Source organism: Coenobita brevimanus, chromosome 69, assembly GCF_032717465.1.
Source record: "Coenobita brevimanus isolate Jiangsu-jjx chromosome 69, ASM3271746v2, whole genome shotgun sequence".
Taxonomy (NCBI): Eukaryota; Metazoa; Arthropoda; class Malacostraca; order Decapoda; family Coenobitidae; genus Coenobita; species Coenobita brevimanus.
In genome coordinates this window covers 1,985,943-2,011,300 of record NC_137022.1, presented here as the reverse complement: position 1 = coordinate 2,011,300, position 25,358 = coordinate 1,985,943, and the positions used below count along the sequence as shown (strand labels likewise).

At 40.7% G+C, this 25,358-nt stretch overlaps 1 protein-coding gene across 1 annotated transcript; it reads right to left on the bottom strand.

Annotated features, from left to right (window-relative positions):
• Window positions 1–231: 231 nt before the first annotated feature.
• LOC145406199 (heterogeneous nuclear ribonucleoprotein H-like) lies at window positions 232–23,008 on the bottom strand. The gene is made up of 11 exons (XM_080277395.1): window positions 22,831–23,008; window positions 14,859–14,963; window positions 12,684–12,842; window positions 9,704–9,847; window positions 7,817–7,955; window positions 6,144–6,316; window positions 5,463–5,590; window positions 3,908–4,009; window positions 3,653–3,772; window positions 3,314–3,530; window positions 232–1,057 (listed from the first exon to the last, which is right to left on the bottom strand). Exons 1-11 carry the CDS (start codon window positions 22,841–22,843, stop codon window positions 648–650), a joined length of 1,710 nt encoding a protein of 569 aa, XP_080133521.1. The 5' UTR covers window positions 22,844–23,008; the 3' UTR covers window positions 232–647.
• Between the last annotated feature and the right edge of the window lie 2,350 nt (window positions 23,009–25,358).

The window sequence follows — 25,358 nt, the reverse complement described above, 5'->3', positions numbered from 1 at the left end:
CGCCAATTTTCTCCAGCAGGCGTTGCGTAATCATGCTTGAAACTTTCCCAGTCTTCATACTTATATCACCATCACTGCGCAATGACTTCACAGCCCCGCGTATAGCAATTACTGCTGTTCTCCCTTTCACCCGATGATTTGTATTATTTTTTGCATCATAGCTTAAAATCCCATCACTTTATATTTCCAACATTTCCCATCCATTTCAAGGATATACAAAAGAAATTTTGAATTACAAATTTATTCTAAAAGTACAGGCAAAGTCATCAACATAAACTGTTTCCAGCATCAACTTCCACATGGAATGTCACTTCTTTCTACATTCATTGTAAAGAAAGTTTCTTTTTAAGGACAACTTTATTACCGTCTGGCCAAGCAATCCAATAACCAAGCAACTTTCATAACAGGGAATAACCACAACACAACTGTGGTTGTGCAAAATCTATTGTTTGTATACAGTACTAAGAGTCCTGCCTACACAAGCATTCTACACATTGTATTCAAGTCAAACATAGATTACCTCTACATTCTTAAAATTTAAACAAAGTAATGTTTCAATCACACATGCTGCTTGATTAGTATAAAGACACTGTATCCAACAGTTGTTATTCAATACAGGAAAACATCAATCAGGAGATTCAAAATTTCTAGAAATTGTTGTAGTTGCTGCCCATCATCTGGTCACTGTAGCTGTTGTTGTTGGTACTGTAACCGTTGTTGAAACCGCTGGAGCCATATGAGCCGCTTCCACTCCCCATCCCAGAGCCCCCTGAGCCCAACCCCGAGCCACTGCTGCCCATCCCACTCCCCAGTCCACTGCTCAAACCACTGCCCATCCCCCTCAGGCTACTTGACAGGCTGCTGCCAAGACTGCTGCCCCCCATGCCACTGCCCATTCCCATCCCACTACCGAGGCCCGAGCTGCCCATCCCTCCGGACATGCCACCACCCAGGCCAGACCCACCCATGCCACTCCCCAATCCATCATCAAGGGAACTGTAGCCACCACTGTTGCCGCCACCACCGCCGCCCATTCCACTGTTATAGCCACTACCACCTGTACAAAAGAAGCAGGTTTCATTACTGCACTGTTATTATGAACTGAAAACTACCATGAAACTAGAACTCAAATCTGAGGGGGAAGCATTGTATAATGAATGTAAAAGCAGTTATACCTACATCAAAGTTTTGTTGGGAAGATTAAAAAACTTCTGGCTACAACTGGACCTTCTTTAGATAGCTATCTGAAGAAAGTCTATGTCTAGTAAGTTAGGTTATGTCCCTAATAAATAAATTTCCAAGTGTGGATAAAACTCTCATTTGAAAAGTCATAGAACTGTTAAGAAATTAATTCTTGTTCTGTCATTTTTGTCCATTTCAGCAATCAAGTCCAAAGTAAACTGCTACAAGACTATGCACGTTCCACAGTCATAATGAAACAGATTTGCCAGTTACTCCCATTTTACATCAACCAATATACAAGAGTTAGTGATAGCTGTAAACATATCCTTTAATGAGGACTGCCCATAGAGTATATAAAACTTCTTGTAACTAAATTCTAGTTGTCCAGTCAACTGTTCTGCAACTCTAGCTATGATTAAGGTAATTTTACAACGGTATCATATTATAGATGCTTGATATAAACATTAGGCTAACAATTGCAGAACAGGAAAAAATCAAACTCCTTGTTTCTTATAACCATTTACAACTCAGGTTCAGCGACCTGTAACAATATCAACCCTGTCAATATGAAGTACTGGTTTAGTTTTACCCTTGCTTCCTCCTCAAATTAGTAAAAAAAGGATTTGTAGTGTTGCTGGAGTTAATGTTAAATCCTACCCTCTTGCCCCCAGTAAACATATAAATCAATAAAAATGACAACACTGAATAGGTCACAATGCTGTACTATCGTAACCAAAAGTTCACCAACACCTCCCTGCCAGCAATTTACCAGTAGTGTTAGTACTAGTTGTGGTTCCGAGTTCATCTGGATATGAACCCAATGGACTAGAGGAACCCAACCACTTAAGTCAGGCACTCCCAGCAATCTTTAATTAGTTATGCTTACAGATTGTCTATGTTGTGAAAGTGAAGTGCATGAGGTACGGTGTCCTGTTGTGTGTGGAGGCTGTGAGGGTAAAAGTGGGTTGTTTGCAACTTATGTACTGGTAATGAGGCAAGAAGGGCAATGGCCACAATGTACTCAGGTGTATTTGTCTTTGGAAGGACAGTTTCTGGAGAACAAGTGTCTGGTGGTATTTCATGAAGGATGCAATTACGCTGGAGGTTTTGGATAGTTGTGGTGGCTGTTTGAGTACTTTTTTCTTCCTTTTACAAGGAAAATAAATGTAAGGGCTGGATATGTATTGAAGCAATGAAACATACACCTCACAGGAGTCTCCATACATGTACATCTTGTTGTAATGTGTTACATAGGTATTTAACCAAAATTCAGGGAGGAATAAAAAATGTCCATAAAAATTATGCTTGCAAGGAACTGTTGGTAAACTTTCAATTAATCTAGTACATAAATAAATAATGTCATAATTATAAAATTGTTTTTCTAATTACGGCAAACTAATACAACATAGCAAAACCCAAAAATAAGAAACCTGGTGATCATGTCTAAATTACTGATAGTATACTTTTATTTAAGCTTAATCATAGTTAATACACAGGATAACAACACCTTACAGTATGTTTACCAAAACTATATGTACAGCTACCTATAATTAACCACTTTTAATAATTGGTACTAATTCATCAAACAAATTACAATAAACATTAACCTAACGAACTCTGTTCATTCCCTGTCCATTGATAGCAAGTTTCTACACCTTGACTATCATATAACAAAATCATTACTACTGATCAGAATTTCAAACTAAAAATTAATACCAAAATGGGCCTTATTCAAATTCACCTACAGTAGTTTCTCAATTGTTTACAACTCATCCCTGTTTTACTTGCATGATTCAACTGTATACAGCGACAACTGTTAATCTTGACTATATACAACTGCAATTTCTAAAACAAACCAAATAAAGAGGTAAAGCATGTACAGATCATATTATTAACTACCCATAAACACATTTTCTTAATAATTAAACTTAAAACTGCATTTCTTGTTCAGTAAGTAATACTGCTTGAAGCTCTTATCACAGGTATTTTCTTAGTTTGCTTAACTTAAAGGAAACTTACATACTGTAATGTCTGTGATGCATACCCTAACCCTCTGCTGAGCCTGTCACTGGCTGCCCCCTATATAATTATCCCTTACTTACGGTAAATGGTGCGAATGCGACGTACCTACCTCCCCCCATACGGCTGCCCCCCCCATAGCCCCCACCAAACCCGCCGCCCATGTTGTTACTGCTGAAATTGCCGCCACCGCTACCAAAGTTGCCAGAGCCGGGTCCACCCATAGGGCCAACAGGACCACCCATTGGCCCTCCAGGGCCACCCATGTTTCCACCCGGGGTGGAATTTAAAAACAATTCGATGTAACGGTGCTGCATGTTGGCCTTGTCCTGTTAATGAAGAAAGTACATTCATGATACAAGGAAATTCTTAATATTTCAAGGTTTATACAGGCTACTCATATAAGAATTTAGTCAGTTAACTAAGTATGTACAAAGTGCAATAAAATTACCTTGCCCATAGCTTTTACTGCATCGTCATGTGTTGCAAATTCAATATCTGCTTCTCCAGATGGCCGATTGGAGCTGTCCATTATTATATTGATGTTGACAGGATTTAGAGGTCTGAAGAACTGTGGATGAGTAAAGAATTAGTTTTTTAAAAGCTGTCTATTCATGTATACTAGCAAAATATAAATACAAGGCTAAACTTTATTATAAAACTTGCACATATAGCAAGTCCAAGACAAAAATACATGCATACTTACATCGGCAATATCCATTTCTGTTGCTCTGAAAGGAAGCCCTCTCATGTGGACACAGTGCCCAGTACCATTGTTCCAGCTGCTACCACGTCCACCAAAGTTACCCTGAAAAACAAAATCCTTTTATGTACGCTAATCTATCAAGGCATTTCACATCACACTCACCCCATCTCCTCAGAAATGGGCTATCGGTAAGCTGGATCCAAAAACTGGGAATGGGAAATTATAATACATAACTATCATCAGAGCACCCAGTAACGAGCCATATACATCAATTCATGTCATTTAAATCTTCTCAAATTCGATGTTCCAACTCCCTAGCCTATATTTTCCACACCAGGTGTTTAATTTGAAGCTGACCTATCAGCAAACAGATGTCTCATCAACTCCCACATAATTACAATCTTTACCATGCTGCTCAATCTCTGGCACCCTCCCTATTCAGTCCCTTATCCCTGACCACCACTCTCATAACCCCGTCAGTTTCCCCTCCGCCTCCCTACCCTACCCCCAGTATTAACACTTCCCACCTTCAGGAACCAGTTGTCATCCTCAATCCTCTCGACATGCTCAAACTATCTCAATCTACATCTCCTCATCACACCACCAAAACACTGAAGCCCCATCCTTCCTTTCAGCTCTACAATCGCAATCCTAGCCTCCCCCTCCTGCCCCAGGCCTTGCATTCATGGACACACAACACATCCATCCAATCAATGTCATTTCTGTATGTCTGAGCCTACGAATATCCTCTTCCTTTATTACCCAGGTCTCACTACCATACAGCATTACATTCCTAACACATGCAGCATACAAAGATCCCTGGCACAGAGGGAGTGCCCTCTCAATGTTTAGAGTGGCAACAACTCCTTACCCTCACCACTGAGCTGGCTCCAGACACACCTAGAGTACAACATGTTCCCCAAACAACAAAACTCCACCACACACTCAAGAGACTCTCCAGCAAGATCAATTCTTTCACATTTGACAATCTCTACATGCTCTCCCCGAAACACCACACACATACGAAATCAGCATTATTTTGCAGCCCACTTCAAATACCACTACATCTCTTACGCATCCACTTATCACAAACACTGCAAGATGGAGATACTTCCCAAGCCCTTGTGGCAAACTGCACATGGCCACACTCCCTCTACTTTCATAGTACCGTCACCAGTCCTAGATGTCATCACTTTTGTTTATTTGCATTTACTCTCAAAATCTTGTACCCCATTCTGTCTCTCCACTGCCTATCTTACCTCCGCCTACCGTTCATTCTCCGAAATCAACACCAAGTCAACAGTATACATCTCCCATGCGAGTCCCTTCTGAAGTCATAAGAAAGCTTCAAGAACTTAGGTAATTTTACTTAACTTGGGGGAGACTTTTCAAGCTGGTGAGATCTGATTGTTTTCATTTACTCTTTCCAACAAGAGTTCTCATATAAGCTAAATAAAACAGTCAGGCTGTAGGAAGAATGTATTAATAAAAGATGAGACCACCAGATTCAAGTGACTGGGCTACTGTTGCCCCTGTGCATTGTCAGGCAGCTCACCTTCAGACCTGGGCCTCCCCCACGTCCTCCCCGGCCACTCATCCAGCCTGGACCATCATTGTAGCCACCAGAGCCACCCCAGCCAGGACCATCATCGTAATCATTATAACCACCTTCTGAGGCAAAGTCTGAAATACGATAGACAAACTTTGTTCTGGGGCAAAATAAAGCCAACATTAAATATATACCAGTATCTAACAATGGCAACCTCCTGGGAAGTAAATTATACAATGCTGTACAGGGGTAAAAACCACAGCACAAACAAATTGTTCAGCAAGGAGTTGTAAACCAGTTGCTAACACTTTTCAAGCCAAATGCAACAAAGTTATTTTCATGATTCTGAGGACTCCCTTTGGTGTTGGACACAATGAAGATACAGTACTTAAAATTAATTCCCATGGTTCTGAGGTTCCTCACTCTGGCACTACACAGTATGACACCCCCTTACATTGCAGTCATCATACATTAGAGATTCAGTTATCAAATTGTAACATACACTTTAGTTGCCAGATTTGGCTACATCCCCTTTTATATGAAATGTTCCAAAATGCCACAATAATGCTGAAAAGACATTGACCCATTTGCTACAGAGTAAGCTTGTTAGGCTAACCAGTGTGTGCATAGCCTGGCCAAAGAGTACACCAATGTGTGTATGTACATGTTATTGGTGCTGACACTTACGTGTTCGGCCGCGGCCACCCAGGCTGTACCGGTTCATGCCTCCAAATCTATCCCGTGAGTCATATGGACTGGGTCTGCTGTTGTATCCGCCCATGGGCCCGCCAGGACCTCGCATCTTGGGGCTCATGGCTGCACGCACCTCACCCAAGTTGCTCCTGAAGATCTCAATGTATCTGTGGGAAATATAACTGCAGTTCTCAACACTTGCACAAAACACTAGCTAAAAATTCTCCAATGCAAGTTCTTCTGACTGAGTTGAGGACAATACTCCAATTTTACATAAGTATCAGCCATTCTATGAAACTACAGAAATACTGGTTGAGACCCTTATCAGTGTATGACACTGTTCTTCAATTGTTTCCAAGAGAAACTTTCTTCATTCCAATCACTGTGACTGCCCAAGAACACAAGGTTCAGTATAATCCTCAGGCCAAGTAAATGGTTCAAGATTCAATTTAATGACAAATTTAACAACTCTGAAGACTGCTGTCACACAGCAGAAAATATGATCTCTCTTAAAGAACCTCTTTCTAACAAAGAAATCATGGTAACAAGTTTAAATTGCTACTTCCAATGTGTAATGACCATAACAGTCAGTGGTTACATCACAAAAACCTGAGTCAAGTGTTACCGCTATTGTGGATCATCCAACTCCCGTGCCCGTGCCCGGCCCCACCAGCCCGTGCCCGGTCCCGTCCCGGCCCGGCCCTGTGCCTCCTCCCGTCCTTCCCGGCCAGCCCAGCCCGGCCCGGCCCACTGCCCACAAGGTCTCTCTGCCTACCTCACTCACCGGCACCCTCCCGCCCAACCAGGAGTCCACTGCTGCAGCTTGACCCATACTGAACTGACTCTTATACACTAACATACACTCAAGCTCATTTAGATTGGGACATCAATCATCAAATTTCTACTGTAGCCAGAAGGAAAATCCATTCTGATCTGCTTACAAACTAAGAAAACAATTTACCTTCATGCAAATATTGTACAGTATATAAAAACTTAATGTCCCATCAGTATCAAAACTGCAAGATAAGCCCTTACCCACTGCAAGCAGTAATGGGTGTACTGCTCAGGATGTGAACCGAGTACTTCCTACCCTTAAGATTCACCCTAATTTAGCAGTACATTAAATCTAAAGGAACTGGGGTTTGGTTCTAGGGATCAGAGAATGGTACCCTCAGAGCTACAATTTAGACTACACAAACTGCAGTTTAAGTAAACAAATATTCAATGGATACCATTCTCTAAGGGACACTGGATATTCCTTGCTATGATTTGAGACTAATCACGATAGGTTTAAGCCTGACAGTATCTGCAGGTATAGGGCCTCCACCCAAAACTAATAAATGCAAGGAAACCCTCCTGGGAAGTGACACCCTCCCATTCCTCCCTCCTCCCGGCCTCCCCGCCAGTGGCTACGCCCCAACCAGTGCATCTCGGGTTGATCTGACTCAAATTTCACATAGTATACAATAGGCCATGATCACAATTCACTTGCTTTCAGTGTTCTCACTTTCCAGCAGGCAATACAGACAATCTGAAGTAATATTATAACTTAATTTGGTAAAGTAACAACTATATAAAGAAATCTGATGCCAGATCTTCCCATTTCCTGTACCATGTACTGATAACCTGAATGCAACACTGCTCCTCCTGTAGTGTTGCCATCCCACCTGTGAGCTATCTTTTCCTTATGCTTCTCAAGGGACTTTTCAGCGACCTCTTTGTTTATAAACTGAACGAATGCCTCCCCCGTATGCCGCCCCTGGTAGTCGGTAGGCAGAGCTATCCCGTTCGGAACTATCTCCAACCCTACCCAGCGACATTGAAAGAGAATAATGTTTAGAAAATTGTTCAAAAAATACACATCACTTACTTTAGTGGTCTGAATCAACTACATTAACCTTCTCATCATTATAGGGCCATATTAAATAACCCCCAAACTGCAATGTGAAAATCAACGTATAGTGCCTATTTCGTAACCTTGGTAAAAATATTCACAATTTTCACATAAACAAACATTAGCTTCTACATTGTCTGTCATTTTTCAACTCAATATATATGCAATTGTTATGGCTGAAACAGTTGAAAATGCTGCTACATAACTTCTAAATGTACAGTACAATCACTACAAACCCCCTGTATTTCAACCCCTACTGGACGGTCACAAAAAAATTTAACCAGGTCTAAGCCTACATTTTAATGGTTCACAATCACAAAATGATCACGACCTGTACTCAACTACTAACTCCTAAGTAGAGTACATTAAAGCTCTTTATAGCTACTAGTCTTCTGCTTTTTAAAAACATCTACCTACAGCACACTCTCCTCTTAAAAACAGAGGTTGAAGGTCTTTCAACAACCAAAGCTTAACTGTACTGATAATTATTATAGCTTTATTACTATTGGTTTTCACTACTAGGCATATATGGTTAACTTGCATGCCACATAAGTCCTATATCTTTACAGTTAAATTCAAAGGGTTAGAGACTCATGCCTGATGTGAATTCTGATACAGTGAAATCTTGTTTACAATAGACTGGGTCCTTCTTCAATCAGTCTGATATGGTGAGTTTTACTGTCTCATGCTATTACTATAACAGAGTATATGAGTGCCCCTAAGACCATTTTGGAAAGGATTTTCCATAATAACATGTTATACCTTGTAACATTATACCAACCTCTATACATATCAGAACATAGCCTCTCATTTCTTGTTAAATGTTCCAAACATCTTCCATTACTGTGATATGACTTTCGGTAACATCCAGGGTTGAAATAAAGAGGATTTGATACATAATACTAGTGTGTTATGGTCAAAAGGGCATGAAAATTATAAAGGCAGTTCCAACAGAAATTAATTGTAATAAAGTAATGAACAAAATCATCAACTAAAATCTAATATATTGCTTTACCAACAATGTAAACAATACAGTATACTGCCATACTTAGAATTCTGTGCTGAATTTCTTTGAAACTGCCCATGTCTGTTAAAACCTAATTTCAATCCTGTCTAAGATTTACATACCTAGTAAAAAAAATAAATAAATTAAAAAAAAAAAATCAAAGCAATTCTAGAACAATCATGTTTAGCAAATGATACTTATGATAAGCCCCAGTCTGTATAACCCTTATTAATGACTGCTGGCAAGCATGGGCTTCCAGATGAACCGAAGGCATTTATGAATTTGTTTAAACAGTATTACAACAAGTTAGTTTTGCAGGCAATGACATTTGCAATTGCTTTGTGGGCAGTGACATAAGGTATGTAATGAAGCTACTGTTCTGAGGGCAGTGACATTAATAGCTAATACAGCTAGTGTTTTTAGGGTAATTACTTTCACAGCAAAGCCACTGTTTTGAGTGTTAAAAGTGTAACCAAAACTTGATGTTCTGATCTCAGTAATAATGCAACATGTTTCCCACCCTTGAGCATCTTCCATCAATACCACCAGAATAACTACTGCGGGATGAGAATTATCTTTAGCTGCCCCAACAAGTATTTATACAGTTACTTAGAACTGTTATGGAACTACAAACCAAACTTTACTGAATCTTACCAGAGAAGAACTGTGCAATCTCTTCCTTTGAGCAACCAAATGGCAATCCACGCAACCTCACACAACCATCGTCTTCTCCTCCTGTTACTCCAAAACCGGCCCTCTTTACAACCCACTCCATTTCAGACTTCTTTGCCTTAAAAACTGAAATGAGAGTGTCATTTCTAGTTACTATTCTGGAGAATGATTTTTCTGCCTTAAATACTGAAACGAGAAACTTATATTTACAGTATTCAATTACGGACAGTTAACACACACACACACACAGGCAGTGCTCATTATATATCAGGGACAAATACATAATATTACACCTGTTATACAATGGGAACTCCTACGTTTGAGATAAACTGATCAATTAACTACAGAAACAGAAAAGGAGCTTCAACTACTAATTTTTCTGTAACGTACTTTCTATTGAAGAATAATGAAAGAAAACAGTGACAGAAGTCTTGTGAGTGGCAAGTACAGTTAATTACCGACCCTCATTCCGTGCATTCACGTTATTCAAGCCTCTGGAATCCTGACTCCCCTCACAAGAACACACATTCACATTCAAGCACTTCATATCAGCTATCAGCTGGTCAATCCGACAACTGATGTTCCATCGTTAAAGAACTGGCGTGTCAAACCCGTCATACACTCCTCTGTACAAAATTCTCCAATCAGCTTGATCTGCTCTAAGTTCCCTGTCATCACCCTCCATACCTTGCTTTCATGAGGTCTGAACTATGAAAACTGATGTAGAAATAAAATGGAGGTTGCTAAGAGGTGGTAATGTGATGTCCTATAAACAGGCTGGAACTGGAAGGGTGCTTGACATTTACCAAACTAAAGTGAGTTAAGTACCCAACATTACTTTAAGTAATGTTGGGTACTTAACTCACTTTAGTTTGGTAAATGTCAAGCACCCTTATTTGGCACACAGATTAAAATATCTTGGCAGGGAATGAAAACAGGCTTTAAATATTTTGGCAGGAAAGAGATAAACACAGGAAATGTTAAAATTACTAGCTCAAGAATGTAAAGTGGCCATAAGATACATGAGAAATGAGTACAGATACTACAAGAGGGATATATTTGTGTCATGCACAAATGAAGTGACAATAGGACTTACAGTATTTATGTGAAACAAGATTAAGAAACATTCAGCTGAGGTGTGAAAGCATACTGGTCAGTGTATAAAACTGCAAATATTTCTGCTGCTGCTGCTTAGCCCTGGTTTGTCTGGCGAAGCAGACTCATCAACAAGTAAGCAACTGCTTCTGGGGTTCATCCAACATGTACAGTACATGCAAAACATAGGGATCCAGTGTCCCCTTGTGGTAAACACTTCCTTACCCAGGTCCTCCCCATTTCAAGGTGAGATGGTATGGTTACAAAATGGGATAACTGATTCGAAGCTGGTGATGTAATAGGTATTGTGGTATAACTAGGTCTGGAGGTGCAAAGTACAGGAGGCAGAGACAATGCTTATACAGTTAATGTTCACACAATGTATGAGAAAGTGGGTGTATACAGTCAATGGTTAAGCAATATATGAGCAAGTAAGATACTCTTTGTAAGTTGAACAACAAAGAGAAATGACGAAGGATGATAATAAATATGGATGAAGGGATGACATATGTTGAAACAATCACTTCTACTTCTACTATCAACACAATGGTATCCATCACACATGGTAACTACAGTCATAAAGGAGACAATGAACATTTTAGTGTTAATCATTACTTACAACAATGGGGACGGATATTGGAAATCTCATATTTTGTGAAAAGTGGTAGAGATGGGATTCCTGAGAAATGTGAGTGGAGTGTGGAATGGGTAAGATATGTGATTCAAGAAAGACAGAGTAAGAAGGCCATGGACAACAAAGCTCAATGGTCCTGATGGTACAGTCATATAGATGGATGGATATAAGTAGAGACAGGAAAAGTGTCAATGTAAGTAAATTTGAAGGTGGGATGTGTGATATCTCAAGAAGGTGGATAAATCTAGCATGTAAGAAAAGGAGGGATGGAAGCTGATGAGGTTAGAGAGCTGACAAGTGAATGAGCTGGCTGAACAAATTTCATGGAGTGTATGACAAGTGTTTGGCATCCCCACCTTTTCTTTTTTTTTTTTACCCAACAGATTAACTGTTTAATAATTATGAAGCTACAAGCGAACAGGTATAACTATCAGGAAAAAAAGGCCAGAATTCTTTGAGACTCAAATGGTGAATGGCATGTGTGGTGCACTTCACCTGGTATATTACTGAGGTTTCCCCCAACCATATTTATTCATTTTCCTTGTTATCTATCCTATACTGAATGACAAGGCAAATCGTTTTCTGTACACCAGGAAACCACTTACTACGCTGGGTGGTAACCACGTAACTAAACTATGGCACCTGGTGGTTCAGTGGGTAAATAAGGCACTCTAGCAGGATTGAGCCTGTGTAGGTTTATATCCATGGGGTGGTTGGTGTTTAATGCTCACATAATGCCACTCAGGGATGAGTTAGGCTGAGCACTCTCATCTCAAATGTCGGGACCATGTTGTCTAGCCCCAGGCTTCTATGCTCCTGATAGGGGAACACAGGATTAGATGATGATGATCTGTATCCTACCTCACAGCACCAGCATGTGGGAAAAAGAGGTAGGATGACAAAAAAAAAAAAAAAAAAAATAAAAAAACTGGACATGTGACTAGTGTCAGTAAGCTTTGTTAACAGTCATACTTTAATCATAACATTCCTTTTACCTCTTTCTGATCATACCCAACCCATTTATCACTGTGGTCAGAAATTTAGTTAGTATGATGCTTATGTACAATAACTAAAATTTACAAGTCCCATAAAGAGGGGTAGTGCTTTAGCCATGAAAGGCATGCGTGGCTTTATCGTACCTAACTAACCATCCTATAAATAGGTAACCAAACACAATGTCAAAAACAAGAATTCTGAACAAAACTTAGCTTAATGGGAGTATGGCTGACTTACCTTCAATGTATCTGCGTCCCATGTGTTGGTTGTGCTTCTTCTCAGCCAAAGCCAAGTCTGCCTCTGATTCCATTTCGATGTATGCCTCTCCACTGGGACGACCCTCACGAGACAGTGTGAGATGGATGCCATTTTGACCATTTTTGATGTTTACGCCATCTGTTAGAACAACCAAGTCACATCACTGCCAGAATTTTGTAACATTTTCTTAAGATTTATACAGGGAAATTGTACCCTCCATGACCAGCAGCATGAATATACTGATACCTATAGTCCTAAGGTGAACTTTTTTTTTTTTTTTTTACTGCCTGGAAGAAGGAACCAAAGACCAGAAGCCCACAAGCCTGTTCCTTCCATGCCTCCAACACGCTTGCATACATCAGCCTTGGCCACCTAATAGCGGCTCTCCATACTGTTCGATCTCTGGCGGCCTCCCTATTCAGTCTCTTCTTCCTGAAGTGGCACTATGACACCAATTCAGGTTTTTTTTGGTCTGTCTCTTGGAACCCAACCCTCAATGTTCACATTTCTCATCCTCCACACCCAACTCTCCTCTCAACATGCCCAAACCAATCACAATCTATCCTTCCTCATCACAACACCAATACATTCCAGTTCCATTTCTTATCAACTCTTCTATGAGTATCATTATTCTAGCCCTCGGGCCTTACATTCATGGGTGCATTACACATCCATCTAATCACTGTTGCTTATATACATTTGAATCTATGAACATCTTCCTTTAATGCCCAGCTGTCACTACCATACAGCATTACACTCCTAACACATGCTGTATACAAAGATCCCTTATCGTGGAGGGACAGCCCTCTCAATGGTAGAAGAGGCAACAGCTTCCTGAACTTCCTCTAATTACTCCTCACCCTAGCCACAGAGCTTGCTCCAGGCCCACCTCCAGCACATAATTAAAAATAAAATTATAACAATAATCTGATTGAAGAGGTTAAGGCATTATCAAGAATCTTCCCCAACCACCCCTTGGATATAAACCTGCACCGGTTCAATCTGACTGGAAAGCCTTAATTACCCATTAAATCACAAGTAGTGTTTCACTTTGTGTAGCCTTAACCTACCCATGCAAATAAACATTTTCCATTCCACTGCGACTAAAACCAACCATACAATCAAGCTGTGACCAACCCTGAACTTTACTATCAGGGTCAGCCATTCTCTCATTCCACCCCACTTAACTATCTATCTATCTATTGCCAGACGCCTTAATCCCGGAAGGGGAGCCACAAACAAATCGCTTCCTCGTTACCCTGTCCTCCGCCATTTCACTGCCCTGCTCCTAGCTCACATCCCCCTCTCATATACCTCTCCACTCCATCCCTCCATCTCATCCTTGGCCTCCCCCTCCCACTTCCCCCCCTCCACCTCACTCACATACACTTAACCTGAACTCATAAAAACCATCTCAAATCCTGTACCTCACCGAGGGCCAGCCCTCTTACAATCAGCCCAATATTATAATTAGTTACACATATTTGCAAGCATTGTGATAATACAAAATCTATGATCAGCCTTTGCTGTTATGCTAAAATAATGAGAATAAATATCTACCTACGTACTGTACACATTTTTCTATCAGTCTTATATACTGTGTTACAAACAACTACCTGGTAAACAAAAGTGACCTTTATTCAGCCCTGATCATTATGAAACAAACCAAAGTGGGTCAAGCTACAAAAGAATGAGAAACCCCACACTGAAGAACGACAGTACTCAATGGGATGATTTCAAAGCCATCATCAGATATCTCCATACTATGGCAAGGGATCCTCATGACTTAATTAAAAACACTGTCATTCTTAGCAACAAGTGTTTGGTACCACAGAAGGAACTACAGTATAACATTCATTAACCTCTTTTTTTTTTTTTTTTTTTTTTTTTTTTTTTTTTTTGCTGCTGCCTTCAGATGGCTCTTAACATCTACAGTAATGACTTATAATGAAGTGGTTTGAAACAGTCAACAACATAATCTCTCAGATTTACAGTTGCAAAGAGCAATGCTCAAATTTTCTTTATTGGGAATCCTACTGCTTGACACTTCAAACTTTTGGTCACAATTACATAAACAAACATGCACATTGCAAATCAGTTCCTCGTACATATTTTCAAGAACAAGGATATGTGAATGCAAAACACTTAACTCACCAAAAAATTTCAAGACATCCTCCACTGAGGCTGACCATGGAAGCCCACGCACTCTCACCACAGTTTCCTCACCATCACCCTCCATTTTTGAACCTCTGTTGTCCCCTGCAAAAGTAGGAAATACAGTACTGTACACTGACAACATATCAAATCTCAGTCACCTGAACTGAGACACCAGTCAGGGTGAAGGTTTTATGGTCGTGTACTGTCATTATGGGTGTGTACTGCCACCACGGGTGTCAGGGTGAAGGTTTATGGGTGTGTACTGTCACCATGGGTGTCAGGGTGAAGGTTTATGGTTGAGTAGGCACCATGGGTATAAGAATAGCACCTACTCATAACTCCTTGGATTCAGGTAACACCCTTTATAAACATATTCCTACTGCTAGCATAAATTCATTTCAGGAAACAACCCTCATAATGGAGGTAGGCTAATCTAACCTCTCCTTGAAAACCCATCTCATGCTGAATAAAATCCAGGGAAAGACGACAATAATGAGAAAAATGTTACTGGACTCAATGGGTAAATGTGCTTGACCACGAGACTACAGCCGAGCCCCTATACACTGTAAATACTGCAATATGGATATGTTTGGTCCCCTTCCTCTCAAAATAGTTCTGAACAATATTTGCTTTAATTCTCGGACTAATAAGAAACGTTTATGCATATTATGAATTTCTCACAGTGATGGGTAGGAAAACATCTTAAAATCAACAGTACATATCATGAACCTGCTACATGATTATGGCTAACCTGTCTGTCTAACTGAACACCTTTAAAACACTGGTAAAGCAACTGCTTCTATGGGGCTATCCTACAGGTACAGTCATAAGAAAAACTATCATTACCCTTCAGAACTATGCACTACGACAATGACGAAGTGTGGAATGACGGAACAGGAAAGTTTGTGCCCCAAACCCGTCAATGTCGGTTATGTGAGACACAGGTATTAGAATTTGTGCTAGAGGTAATAAGAGCTCATTAGATTGTTTGGCCTCTGTGCATAGAGAAACTACGTTTTATTATCCGGCACCGAATCATTAAATAAAAATATAACAGAATGGTGTAGAGTCGGTAACACATACACAGACGGGCAATGAGTATGTGCACCCATGCCAGACGTGATAGTAATTCAACCGATACAAACCAAGTTAGTAAATTTTAATGTAATAATGATATGTAATGCTTTCTACATAAAATAAATACAGAACGATTATAGTCCCTTGTGGACTCTGCGACGTCTCCATAATGCATAACATGGATATACCACACCCCATCCATATTAACAATGAAGCATCCATCTGAAGCATTTAACCACCCACCTAAAGCTAACAGATGAACTTGTGCACCTCTGCTAGACTATATATAAAAAAAAATTCAATGCCTATAGATTTAATACCCTTCAAAATAATTTATCTGTTGTATTCTATAGCTAATAAGTGTTGAATAGTAGAAAAATAATAAAAGTGGTGTGTTTCAATATTAATCCCAAGCAGGGCACTCGAGGTAACGCAAACACGTCCTATATATTTCCCCACCACATGGCTCATTCTTGCTCATTATTCCAACTCTTGTAATGGGATTGTGATATGGCAACACTAGACAGGGGAGGGGCAAACAGCAAGGACCCGCCCACATAGCTCAACTAACGTTCATTTTGCATCGAACATGCCCTGGGGATAACGATACTTTTTCTTATGACTGTACAGCAGGCAGGAAACTGGCACCCCCTTGTGATAGATAGCACCTGGCAAGGGCCTGACAACGGTCGTTCTTATGGCAAGGTGCCAGAAAATATGTGGTTTGGCTCCCAGGTGAGTGCCACAGTAGCTCCACCCACAGTCACTGGATCACCACATGCAGGCTCCTCTTCAGCACCAAAGAGGTTAAAAGCAGTAAATGGTACACTTAAGAAAGTTCCACATTACTGCAAACACTCTCCAACCAATCTTAACCTATATTTGCAGAAGAAGTACCTGTGAGTCAGTAACTGTGTGCAAGTGTGTGTATGTGTGTGTGTGTGTGTGTGTGTGTGTGTGTGTGTGTGTGTGTGTGTGTGTGTGTGTGTGTGTTTTACAGAAGGTAATGAATGTTGACTCCTACCTCTAGTTCTCCCATCCCCAATCACACAGCTAGGCACAGGTAAGTGTCCGTTTCACACTTCACTAACCTCTTTCTCACATTCAGAGTTTCAAGTTGGTGGCTAAAGTCAAACATGGAACTTTCCTTGTGCACATAAATCTTCTCAAATACACACACACACACACTGGAATCTCCTTAATCGTGCATTTCTAAACAGCGACTTCATAATACGCGGCAACATTATGCAACATCGGAGAAGCATGGAAATTTCATGTACTGTAAGTCACAATTGAAACCTTGACAGTGAAGGTTTTCCGATGCATTTTTGAACATCTGTTCTGCTGTTTGCAAAAATGGTGGTTTCTGTCAAGTAAAGCTGTATGAAAATGAGATTTTCCTCTTGGTATCAGGTGGGTATATTTTGTATCACAGAAATATCTGAGACGAGTTGCCAGATGATGCTAGAGCGATTACCACTGCAGTGTTTACCTATTTTGCCTGTGGTTTTCAAATCTGATGGAGTTCTGATAGTATTTAAATAGTCATTCTTCTTGATATCCAAAACTGTGGTAAAGTGGTTTCCATCAGAATATTATTTAGGCTTACTATACCTCCCTGTGTGGATGTGGGGCAAATACTGAACATGAAACTTGCCTAGCAAAGCTGATGACATTCACTCACAGACCACCTTGCTCTCTACACCTTAATATCCCATAATTTTCTTCTTGGTGTATCACAAGGGAGTCAGAAAAGTCACATACAGGGTCCATCAGCATAACTGCACCCAAATACAGCACAATCAAACCATTAATGACAAAGCACCAGTAAACAAACACAGCACTACCTCCCTCCCCCCATTTTTGTGGCTGCAAACATTTTGGTTTGGCGACATTACAATTCAGCGATTATCTCGATGTTTACATAATTATGTAGATATAACAATTAAAGTGGATATCTTCAGTACAGTAGCTCAAATGAACAAAAACTACTGCAATTAAAGCGGTATTTTATTCATCAACCAATCATGTATGACAGCAGGTGACAAGGTGTTTTTGGACGAATCTGCAGTCAGCCAGCACCAGGGCAGTGAGGCCGTAGTCCTACTCAAGCCTTGGAACCCCTCCCCTTCCCCTGTCCATTCAAGCAATGGCGTCAATCAGTCATATAAGAATCTTACAATATACAGTATATTGTTCAATTAATTTCTTTTCCAGGCTGTTAATGTTTGCTGAAGACCAGTCCAATGTATGTTTGGGGTATTTGGGGGCACCTTTCCCAAAATGACATTCATAAGTAATCTTCCCCTAAAGATTAGCAATTTCTAAATCACAAAATTTTCAAATCATGGCCAGTACAGTACCCAGTCTCATAAGACTGCGATTTTGGCAATTCCACTGTATGTACAAGAAAGAAAAGAAACCCATACTGGTACCAACATATCTTCACAATTTCTGGGTATTTCCTTAGGGCAACAGGACATACAACACTGTTCCTAACTCTACGGCACATTCAATCTTGCCAACAACAACCTAAAATACCATACTGGATTCCTTAGGTGCATGCCCCTGTAAAAGTACAATTTGAATCTTTCCATGCCCTCATACAGTTCAATGAGTCCAAGTCTCTTGGACTGCACATTACTGAACCTCTCATCTCTGAACATCCAATACAGCATATTCTGGAAAATGCCAGCCCACTTAAATCAGCCTTGGTGAAATGTCAAACTGAAAGGGCAGGAATACCTGCAACTAGGGTTCATCTGTTTCTCTCAGGAAACTTTGGTATAACTACTTCACTTTCACGACACTATGGTTAATATATTTTATACAACCAACAGTCTGCCATTTTCTAGTATGGGAATGAACTTGTACAAATTCAGTCCAATCTCATGCAATTTTAAAAATGCTTTTGAAATTCTCTGACCAACTGGGGGGGAGGGGGAATTCTTTTCACAGACTTTTGGACAAGCTTTATTCTGTACTTAGTAAATAAGAAGGGGAGAAGATATTTCAGGTACTAATTTTATTAAATACTGTGTATTGTATCTACAATAAACATGAAGGGGGAAGATCCTCCAGCTACTAGTTCCACTACTTATCACATCTGCAATGCAACAAATTATCAAATCAGCACTTTTACTTGGAAAATATAATTCTTATCCCCATACAGGTTCAAACACAATTATCTGGGGGGGGGGGGGGGGATGTGGCATTGTTTCACCACTAAGTGCTACCTACTTTTTTCTTCACCATTATCATTCTTTTCCTGTGTCTGCCTTTTTCTCTTCCTGTTTCTCCCATCTTTCCCATCACTTTTTATTACTCTTTGCTTTCCAGGCAGCTTTACATTGCGTGACAAGCATAATGGTTTCCTGTAAGCCAGGAAACCATTTTCTGTGTTGGGAAGTACCCATACAACCAACCCATACATGTCAACAAGTGGGTTGGCAGAGGGTTAGTGTCCCTCCCCTTCAAACAACTAACTCTAAAGTCAAACGACCACCCTTTATGGGATTGTGGCATCTGCCTGTCGATAGACAGATAGATACCATTGACTGGTGTCATAAATACCACAGGGTTAGTGTCCCTCCCCTTCAAACAACTAACTCTAAAGTCAAACGACCACCCTTTATGGGATTGTGGCATCTGCCTATCGATAGACAGATAGATACCATTGACTGGTGTCATAAATACCACACATTCCTCATTATGCCATGCTTTCTCCCACCCAAAACCCTTGATTCCCACAGGTCCCCCTTCCTGCAGTTGTGGAAGTGGTAAAACAATAAACTTCTGACACAAATAAACAAAACCAGGTAAATCTGTTGTTTAGGACATCTCTTTGGAAGATGAGATCCTACACCTAACCAAGCCAAACCAAAAATTAACTACCCTAACCTAGGATTCTACCTTAATCTGAGTCAAGGTAAGTAGCAGCTCCCGAATAAAAAAGAAATTGGAGGTGCTGTCCGAAAGTGCAACCCCCCTCCCCCAAAAGTCAACAACACACTTTCCGGCAGTTGTCTCTTTACGGTACTTTCCCTCTGTGCTTGTTAAAACAATACTGTTGGCACTTCGAGTTTCCCTCTGAAATGGAACCCAACCACCACCACCACCAACTTGAGGCCTGAACTGTGGCAAAAATTCCATGTTACAGACAGAAACGTTATTACCCCTGACGTCTGCCTCAGTGCCTATGACACTCTGCCTACATTATAATCTTGCCAACAGGATACATCAGTGTATCCAAACCCAGCCTAACCTAACCGGGCACGGTATTATTTTACAAACTGAAAATATGCAGTTCAGGGATATTACCACCATAAACAAATAGTATGATACTTAACTCTAAGGTAAGCATTCCACTGCAGCAGGTTAGGTCAGGTCCATATAAATATACTGCAGAACCTGGGGGGTGTAATGGCAACTTGTAAAAATTTATCTTGCAATTATCATTGCATAACCACCAACAGAGGAATTAGTTGGAGAAGAACAGGGAGGCTTTAGGAAGGGAAGAGGTTGTGTAGATCAGATATGCATTCTTAGATCTTTAGTGGAAAAGTTTCTAGAGAAGGGAAAGAAGTTGCATGCGGCCTTCATGGATTTGGAGAAAGCATATGACAGGGTGGACAGACAAGGATTGTGGAAGGTATTAAGAATATATGGAGTAGATGGGAAGTTGTTGAATGCTGTGAAGAGTATGTACGATGGTGCGAAGGCTGCAGTGCGTGTGGATGGTGAACCAAGCGAATTTTTCTCTTTGAAAGTTGGGTTGAAACAGGGATGCGTCATGTCTCCATGGTTGTTCAATCTGTACATGGATGAGGTAATAAAAGAGGTACAAGGTAGGGTAGTGGATGTTGGAGTGGCCCTGGTGAGAGAGGATAGTGTTTGGAAACTCCCTGTACTGTTGTTTGCAGATGATACTGTGTTGTTGAGTGAAGACGAAGGGGAGCTGCAAGGCTTGGTGGATGAGTTTGGGAGAGTGTGTAAGAAATGGAATCTAAAGGTGAATGTAGGGAAGAGTAAGGTGATGGTCTCTGAGAGAGGTGAAGTAAGTGAATGTACAGTGAGGTTGGATGATGAGGAAAAGGAAAATGTGAGTATGTTTAAGTACTTCGTGAGTGTGATGAGTAAGGATGGAAGTTTTGAGGGTGAAATGCTTGAAAGGGTACAAGGAAGAAAGGTTGCTGGTTCCTTGAAAGCAGTGATAAGAAACAGGGAAGTTAAAAAGTTACTACATGACAGTATTGTGATACCAACTCAAACGTATTGAAGTGAAGCTTGGACGCTGCTGGAAGGAAACAAGTCAAGAGTGAGAGCAGTGGAAATGAGTTATTTAAGAGGAGCCTGTGGAGTCACATGGAGAGAGAGCCTGACAAATGAGGATGTAAAGAAGCATTGTGGTGTGGATGTGGATGTGATAGGAAGTGTTTGGGAGGAACACACTGAGGTGGTTTGGCCATGTGGAGAGGATGGAGGGTAAGAGACTGACGAGGAGAATTAATGTGAGTGAGGTGGAGGGGGAGAGAGGGAGGGGAAGGCCGAGGATGAGATGGAGGGATGGAGTGGAGAGGCATAAGAGAGAGAGAGAGAGGTGTGTGAGTTGGAAGCAGGGCAGTGGAATGGCGGGGGACACGGCGACAATTTGTTTGTGGCCACCCCGTACAGGATTGAGGCATCTGGCAATAGATTGATAGACTTATCACCGCCACTAGACCTAACCTGGAAAGCCCCATATACCTATCGTGTCAAAACGTCATCTAGCCCGTCCTGATCAACATGTGAACGACCAGCACTCAGCATCACACCTATTTCAGCAAGAACATCTTTCTGCACAATCCTAGTCATTTAAAAACCTAACTGCACAGTCACCAACAATGAAGGAAAAAATACAAACTAGCTAGCATAAAACAGGCATTTTATCAGCAATATCCAAGTCTTACAGATGTTAATATACGTATACAGAAAATACTTTATAACACTAACTGCAGTTGTACCTTGTAAATATTTACCCAAAAGCCATTCTACTTTCATTATGAGGAACAAAATGAGCCTTGTGTCAGCAGTTATTGGACACCCGTGTAGATGCATGGCAGAGGTGCTGTCTGACAACCATGAAGCCTCTACAAGATTAAACCAAGCAAGAAATTACTACATTAAACCACATAGCATCATTGGTGCAAAAAAAGTTATGGTGAACCTAAATCAATACTAATTACGCTTATTTTCCATTGGACATACAGTACTTCATCACTCCTATAATAAATGCATCATATTGCCCTACATACCTCATGTCATAATGATCACCCAAGACAATGATCTCAGTGACCCCATATCCTAAAACTGTGCTGCACACCTAAACGTATTAACCACAACCAGTGAACTTACCCTAATACAACATGTATGCTTCGATTTATTCAAGTGAGCAGGGTTAGATTATCTTACATAATACCGATACACAATAATGTAGATATACTGAATTCAGCACCACGTGGAAAATCTTTGAGCCTCGTCTATAAAATACGGCAAGAAAACTGTAGCACATGCACACCTTGATCAAGTAATCTTATGTGGTACGCCTAAATAAGCCATGTACGTAAGTGTATCAACTGGTAAACTCGCATCATTAATCATTTCACATGACATTTTGCCGCCAAACAAAGCCTTCTCCCTACCAGTTTCAGACGTCACGTTTTACGCGTAATGTACACTCAATACTCTAGATGAACCCCAGTGAACATTGTGCACATCAATAAAGCAAGCCATAGTGGCTATACGGTGTTCACCAGTGATATGCGTGTGTAGCATCACGCGGGCTGGGTGACGCTCAACATGGCGTCCCCTCCCTTGTCTCAATACAGCCGCCGGTCTACCCCAGTTTTCTTACCTGAATCTGACATTGTTAGCCCTCTTCTCTTAAGATGCTACCGCCACCAGCTTCTTCAGTACTTCCCCCCAACAAACTTGATATGCTGGATGGCCCTAACTGCTTCAAACCACTACGTTCCGAGTCAAAGATACAAACCCGAATTCCACTAGCAACACCAAGCGACCACGGGCGTCCCTACCTGGCTCAGCGGCGTGCTCTTCTCCCCAGCCCGCCAGCCCAGCCGCGCCACACCGCGGAGCAATACACCCGCCAATTTTGATTGCACAAATAGGTTTCCGATGTAACTCAATACAGTCAAGCTTTTCGGCATTATTTCTTGTCCTTGTTCACCCAGTGAGGCATATACGTGCCACTCACCACACCGCAGACTAATATATCCGTCAAGTTAACACTATAGATAGATAGATATTAGAGCTACAAATGAACCGGAATAAAACTAATGTTTAAAACAAATACACCAAAGGGCATCAAGTCGAGGAGACTAACGAAAGACCATGATAACGAAACAATCATGCATTACAATTGGATGAAAAACTTTCAGTAAACATACAGAGACATCAAGAGAAATTAAGTAGCTTTGCCAGTATGTGTGAAACGAAAAGTATACAACGAATGTGCAGTCCCAGCTATGACGTACGGAAACTGATAAAATCGATGGGAAAATCAACTAATCCGTTCTCAAAGAGCAATGGAAAGGTCAGTGCTGGGATTATCTTTAGGTTAAAGAAAAAGATCAACTTGGGTGAGAGTGCAGACTAAAGTCAAATACTTCTATTCTTTTATAGAAGTTATAAAAGAACAGAAATGAAGGTGGGCAGGTCATGTAGCAAGAATAAGGGATAACAGGTTGACTGACTGGACTACAAGAGACTATAAGCGTTGCAGGAAAAGGTCAGACAGAGGGAGAGATGAGATAGAGAAGTTTGCAGGCAAAAAGTGGCAGAGATTGGCACAGTCGTGGGGAAGGTTGGGGGAGGCCTTGAACTGTTCAGCAGTGGACTTGTAATGGCTGATGATGATTACATATACTGTATAGAGAGAGAGAGCATTTTAACTTTTTTTTAATGAAAGTGCTTTAGTCTGACAAAAATCCGTGATAAACATCAAACCAGTTCATGACAATGTGCTTCTGTTGTTGGTGCACCGGTAAGTCTTTTTCATCTTAACTTGGTAATACAAACTTTCGTCTTTTGGCAGCTTATTTCACGTATATAGCTCAGCGATAGAAAAATACACTACATGTTCTTCCCTTAGCACTTCATCATAACTAGCATCATATTCTAGTATAGGCTACTGCTACATAAGCCTTCAAGATAAAAAGACACCAGTAGTTAGGCAAGTGTGTGTATGGAGAGAGAGAGAGAGAGAGAGAGAGAGAGAGAGAGAGAGAACCAAGGAGACATTCCTACAACTGAGTCGCCATATTTCACACACCCACGTCTTCCTTTCAGGTTGTGGGAGTTGTTCAGTTCAGTCAGGTAGGAAAGAAACCGACCACTGAACTAGTCATGATAAGGTGAGATATAACCTGGCATACCTGGTCCAGCGCTGAGGTGTCTAAAGTCACCACAGCCAGCCTGGACGTTCGCGCCTTCACAGAGTATGTCCCTTTTCATAACTTGGCCCCTTATGGAGTACCTTTTATAACAATATGTATTTGAAAGCCCCCCCCCCAAAAAAAAAGCTGACATTAACGTAATATGAATGGCAAGCAAGAGAATGTTAAGGTGTAGACTAGTAAAAAAAAAAATAATAAAACAAAAGAAAAATAAATCGCCTAGGAAGAGGTGCTACGAAGCCTCCCGGACATTCGAACATACGATCGAGTCCCTGTCGTAACCGCGATTTTTTTTTTTTTTTTTTTTTTTTTTTTAATGGGAAGGACTGGAGACATGGAATATGTTTCTACCGTTTTCCTTCTCAGTCCTTCAATCCAGAGCAATTTGCCTCTCGCCACAGGATTTTTGTTATTATTATTATTATTTATTCTATTTATTTATTTATTTTTTTTTGACGAGAGAACGCAAGACAGGGAAAGGCTCTAATGTCGTTGACTCTCCTGCAAAAACTATTGAAAATACGTCTTTTAGTCTTTTTTACCATCTTGGTGGAGTTGATTTAGCTGACGAGAGAATTTCCAAATTGAGGACGTTATACGTGGTGTTCATTAACCTGGTCAGTACGAAAATTTCAGATGTAATACAGTGTTCAATAACCCCTCCAGTACAAGAAACTTTTTAAATTTGAAAAGTAAATAGGACAGGGAACCCGTCGCAAATCCCTTCAGTTAAGTTAGGATCCATAAAATTCTGATATATACCTGTAGATTCATTTTGCTACTTAATGCCATCCACATCCTTCGCATCAATTTCGTCTTGTTAATTTATTTTACGTCAGTCAGCAGTGGTCCGCTTAGTTCATTCCTACCCATTAACGAACTGCATGAGGACGGAACAGATATACCGTGACACATGAAAACTGGGAAAACACACACACACACACACACACACACACACACACACACA

Coding starts and splice junctions, on each gene's coding strand:
- LOC145406199 (XM_080277395.1), bottom strand. Junction 12,843..14,858: donor GGATGTCTTGAAATTTTTTG/GTGAGTTAAGTG, acceptor TTGTTCTAACAG/ATGGCGTAAACATCAAAAAT. Junction 1,058..3,313: donor GGGCAGCCGTATGGGGGGAG/GTAGGTACGTCG, acceptor TCTTTTGTACAG/GTGGTAGTGGCTATAACAGT.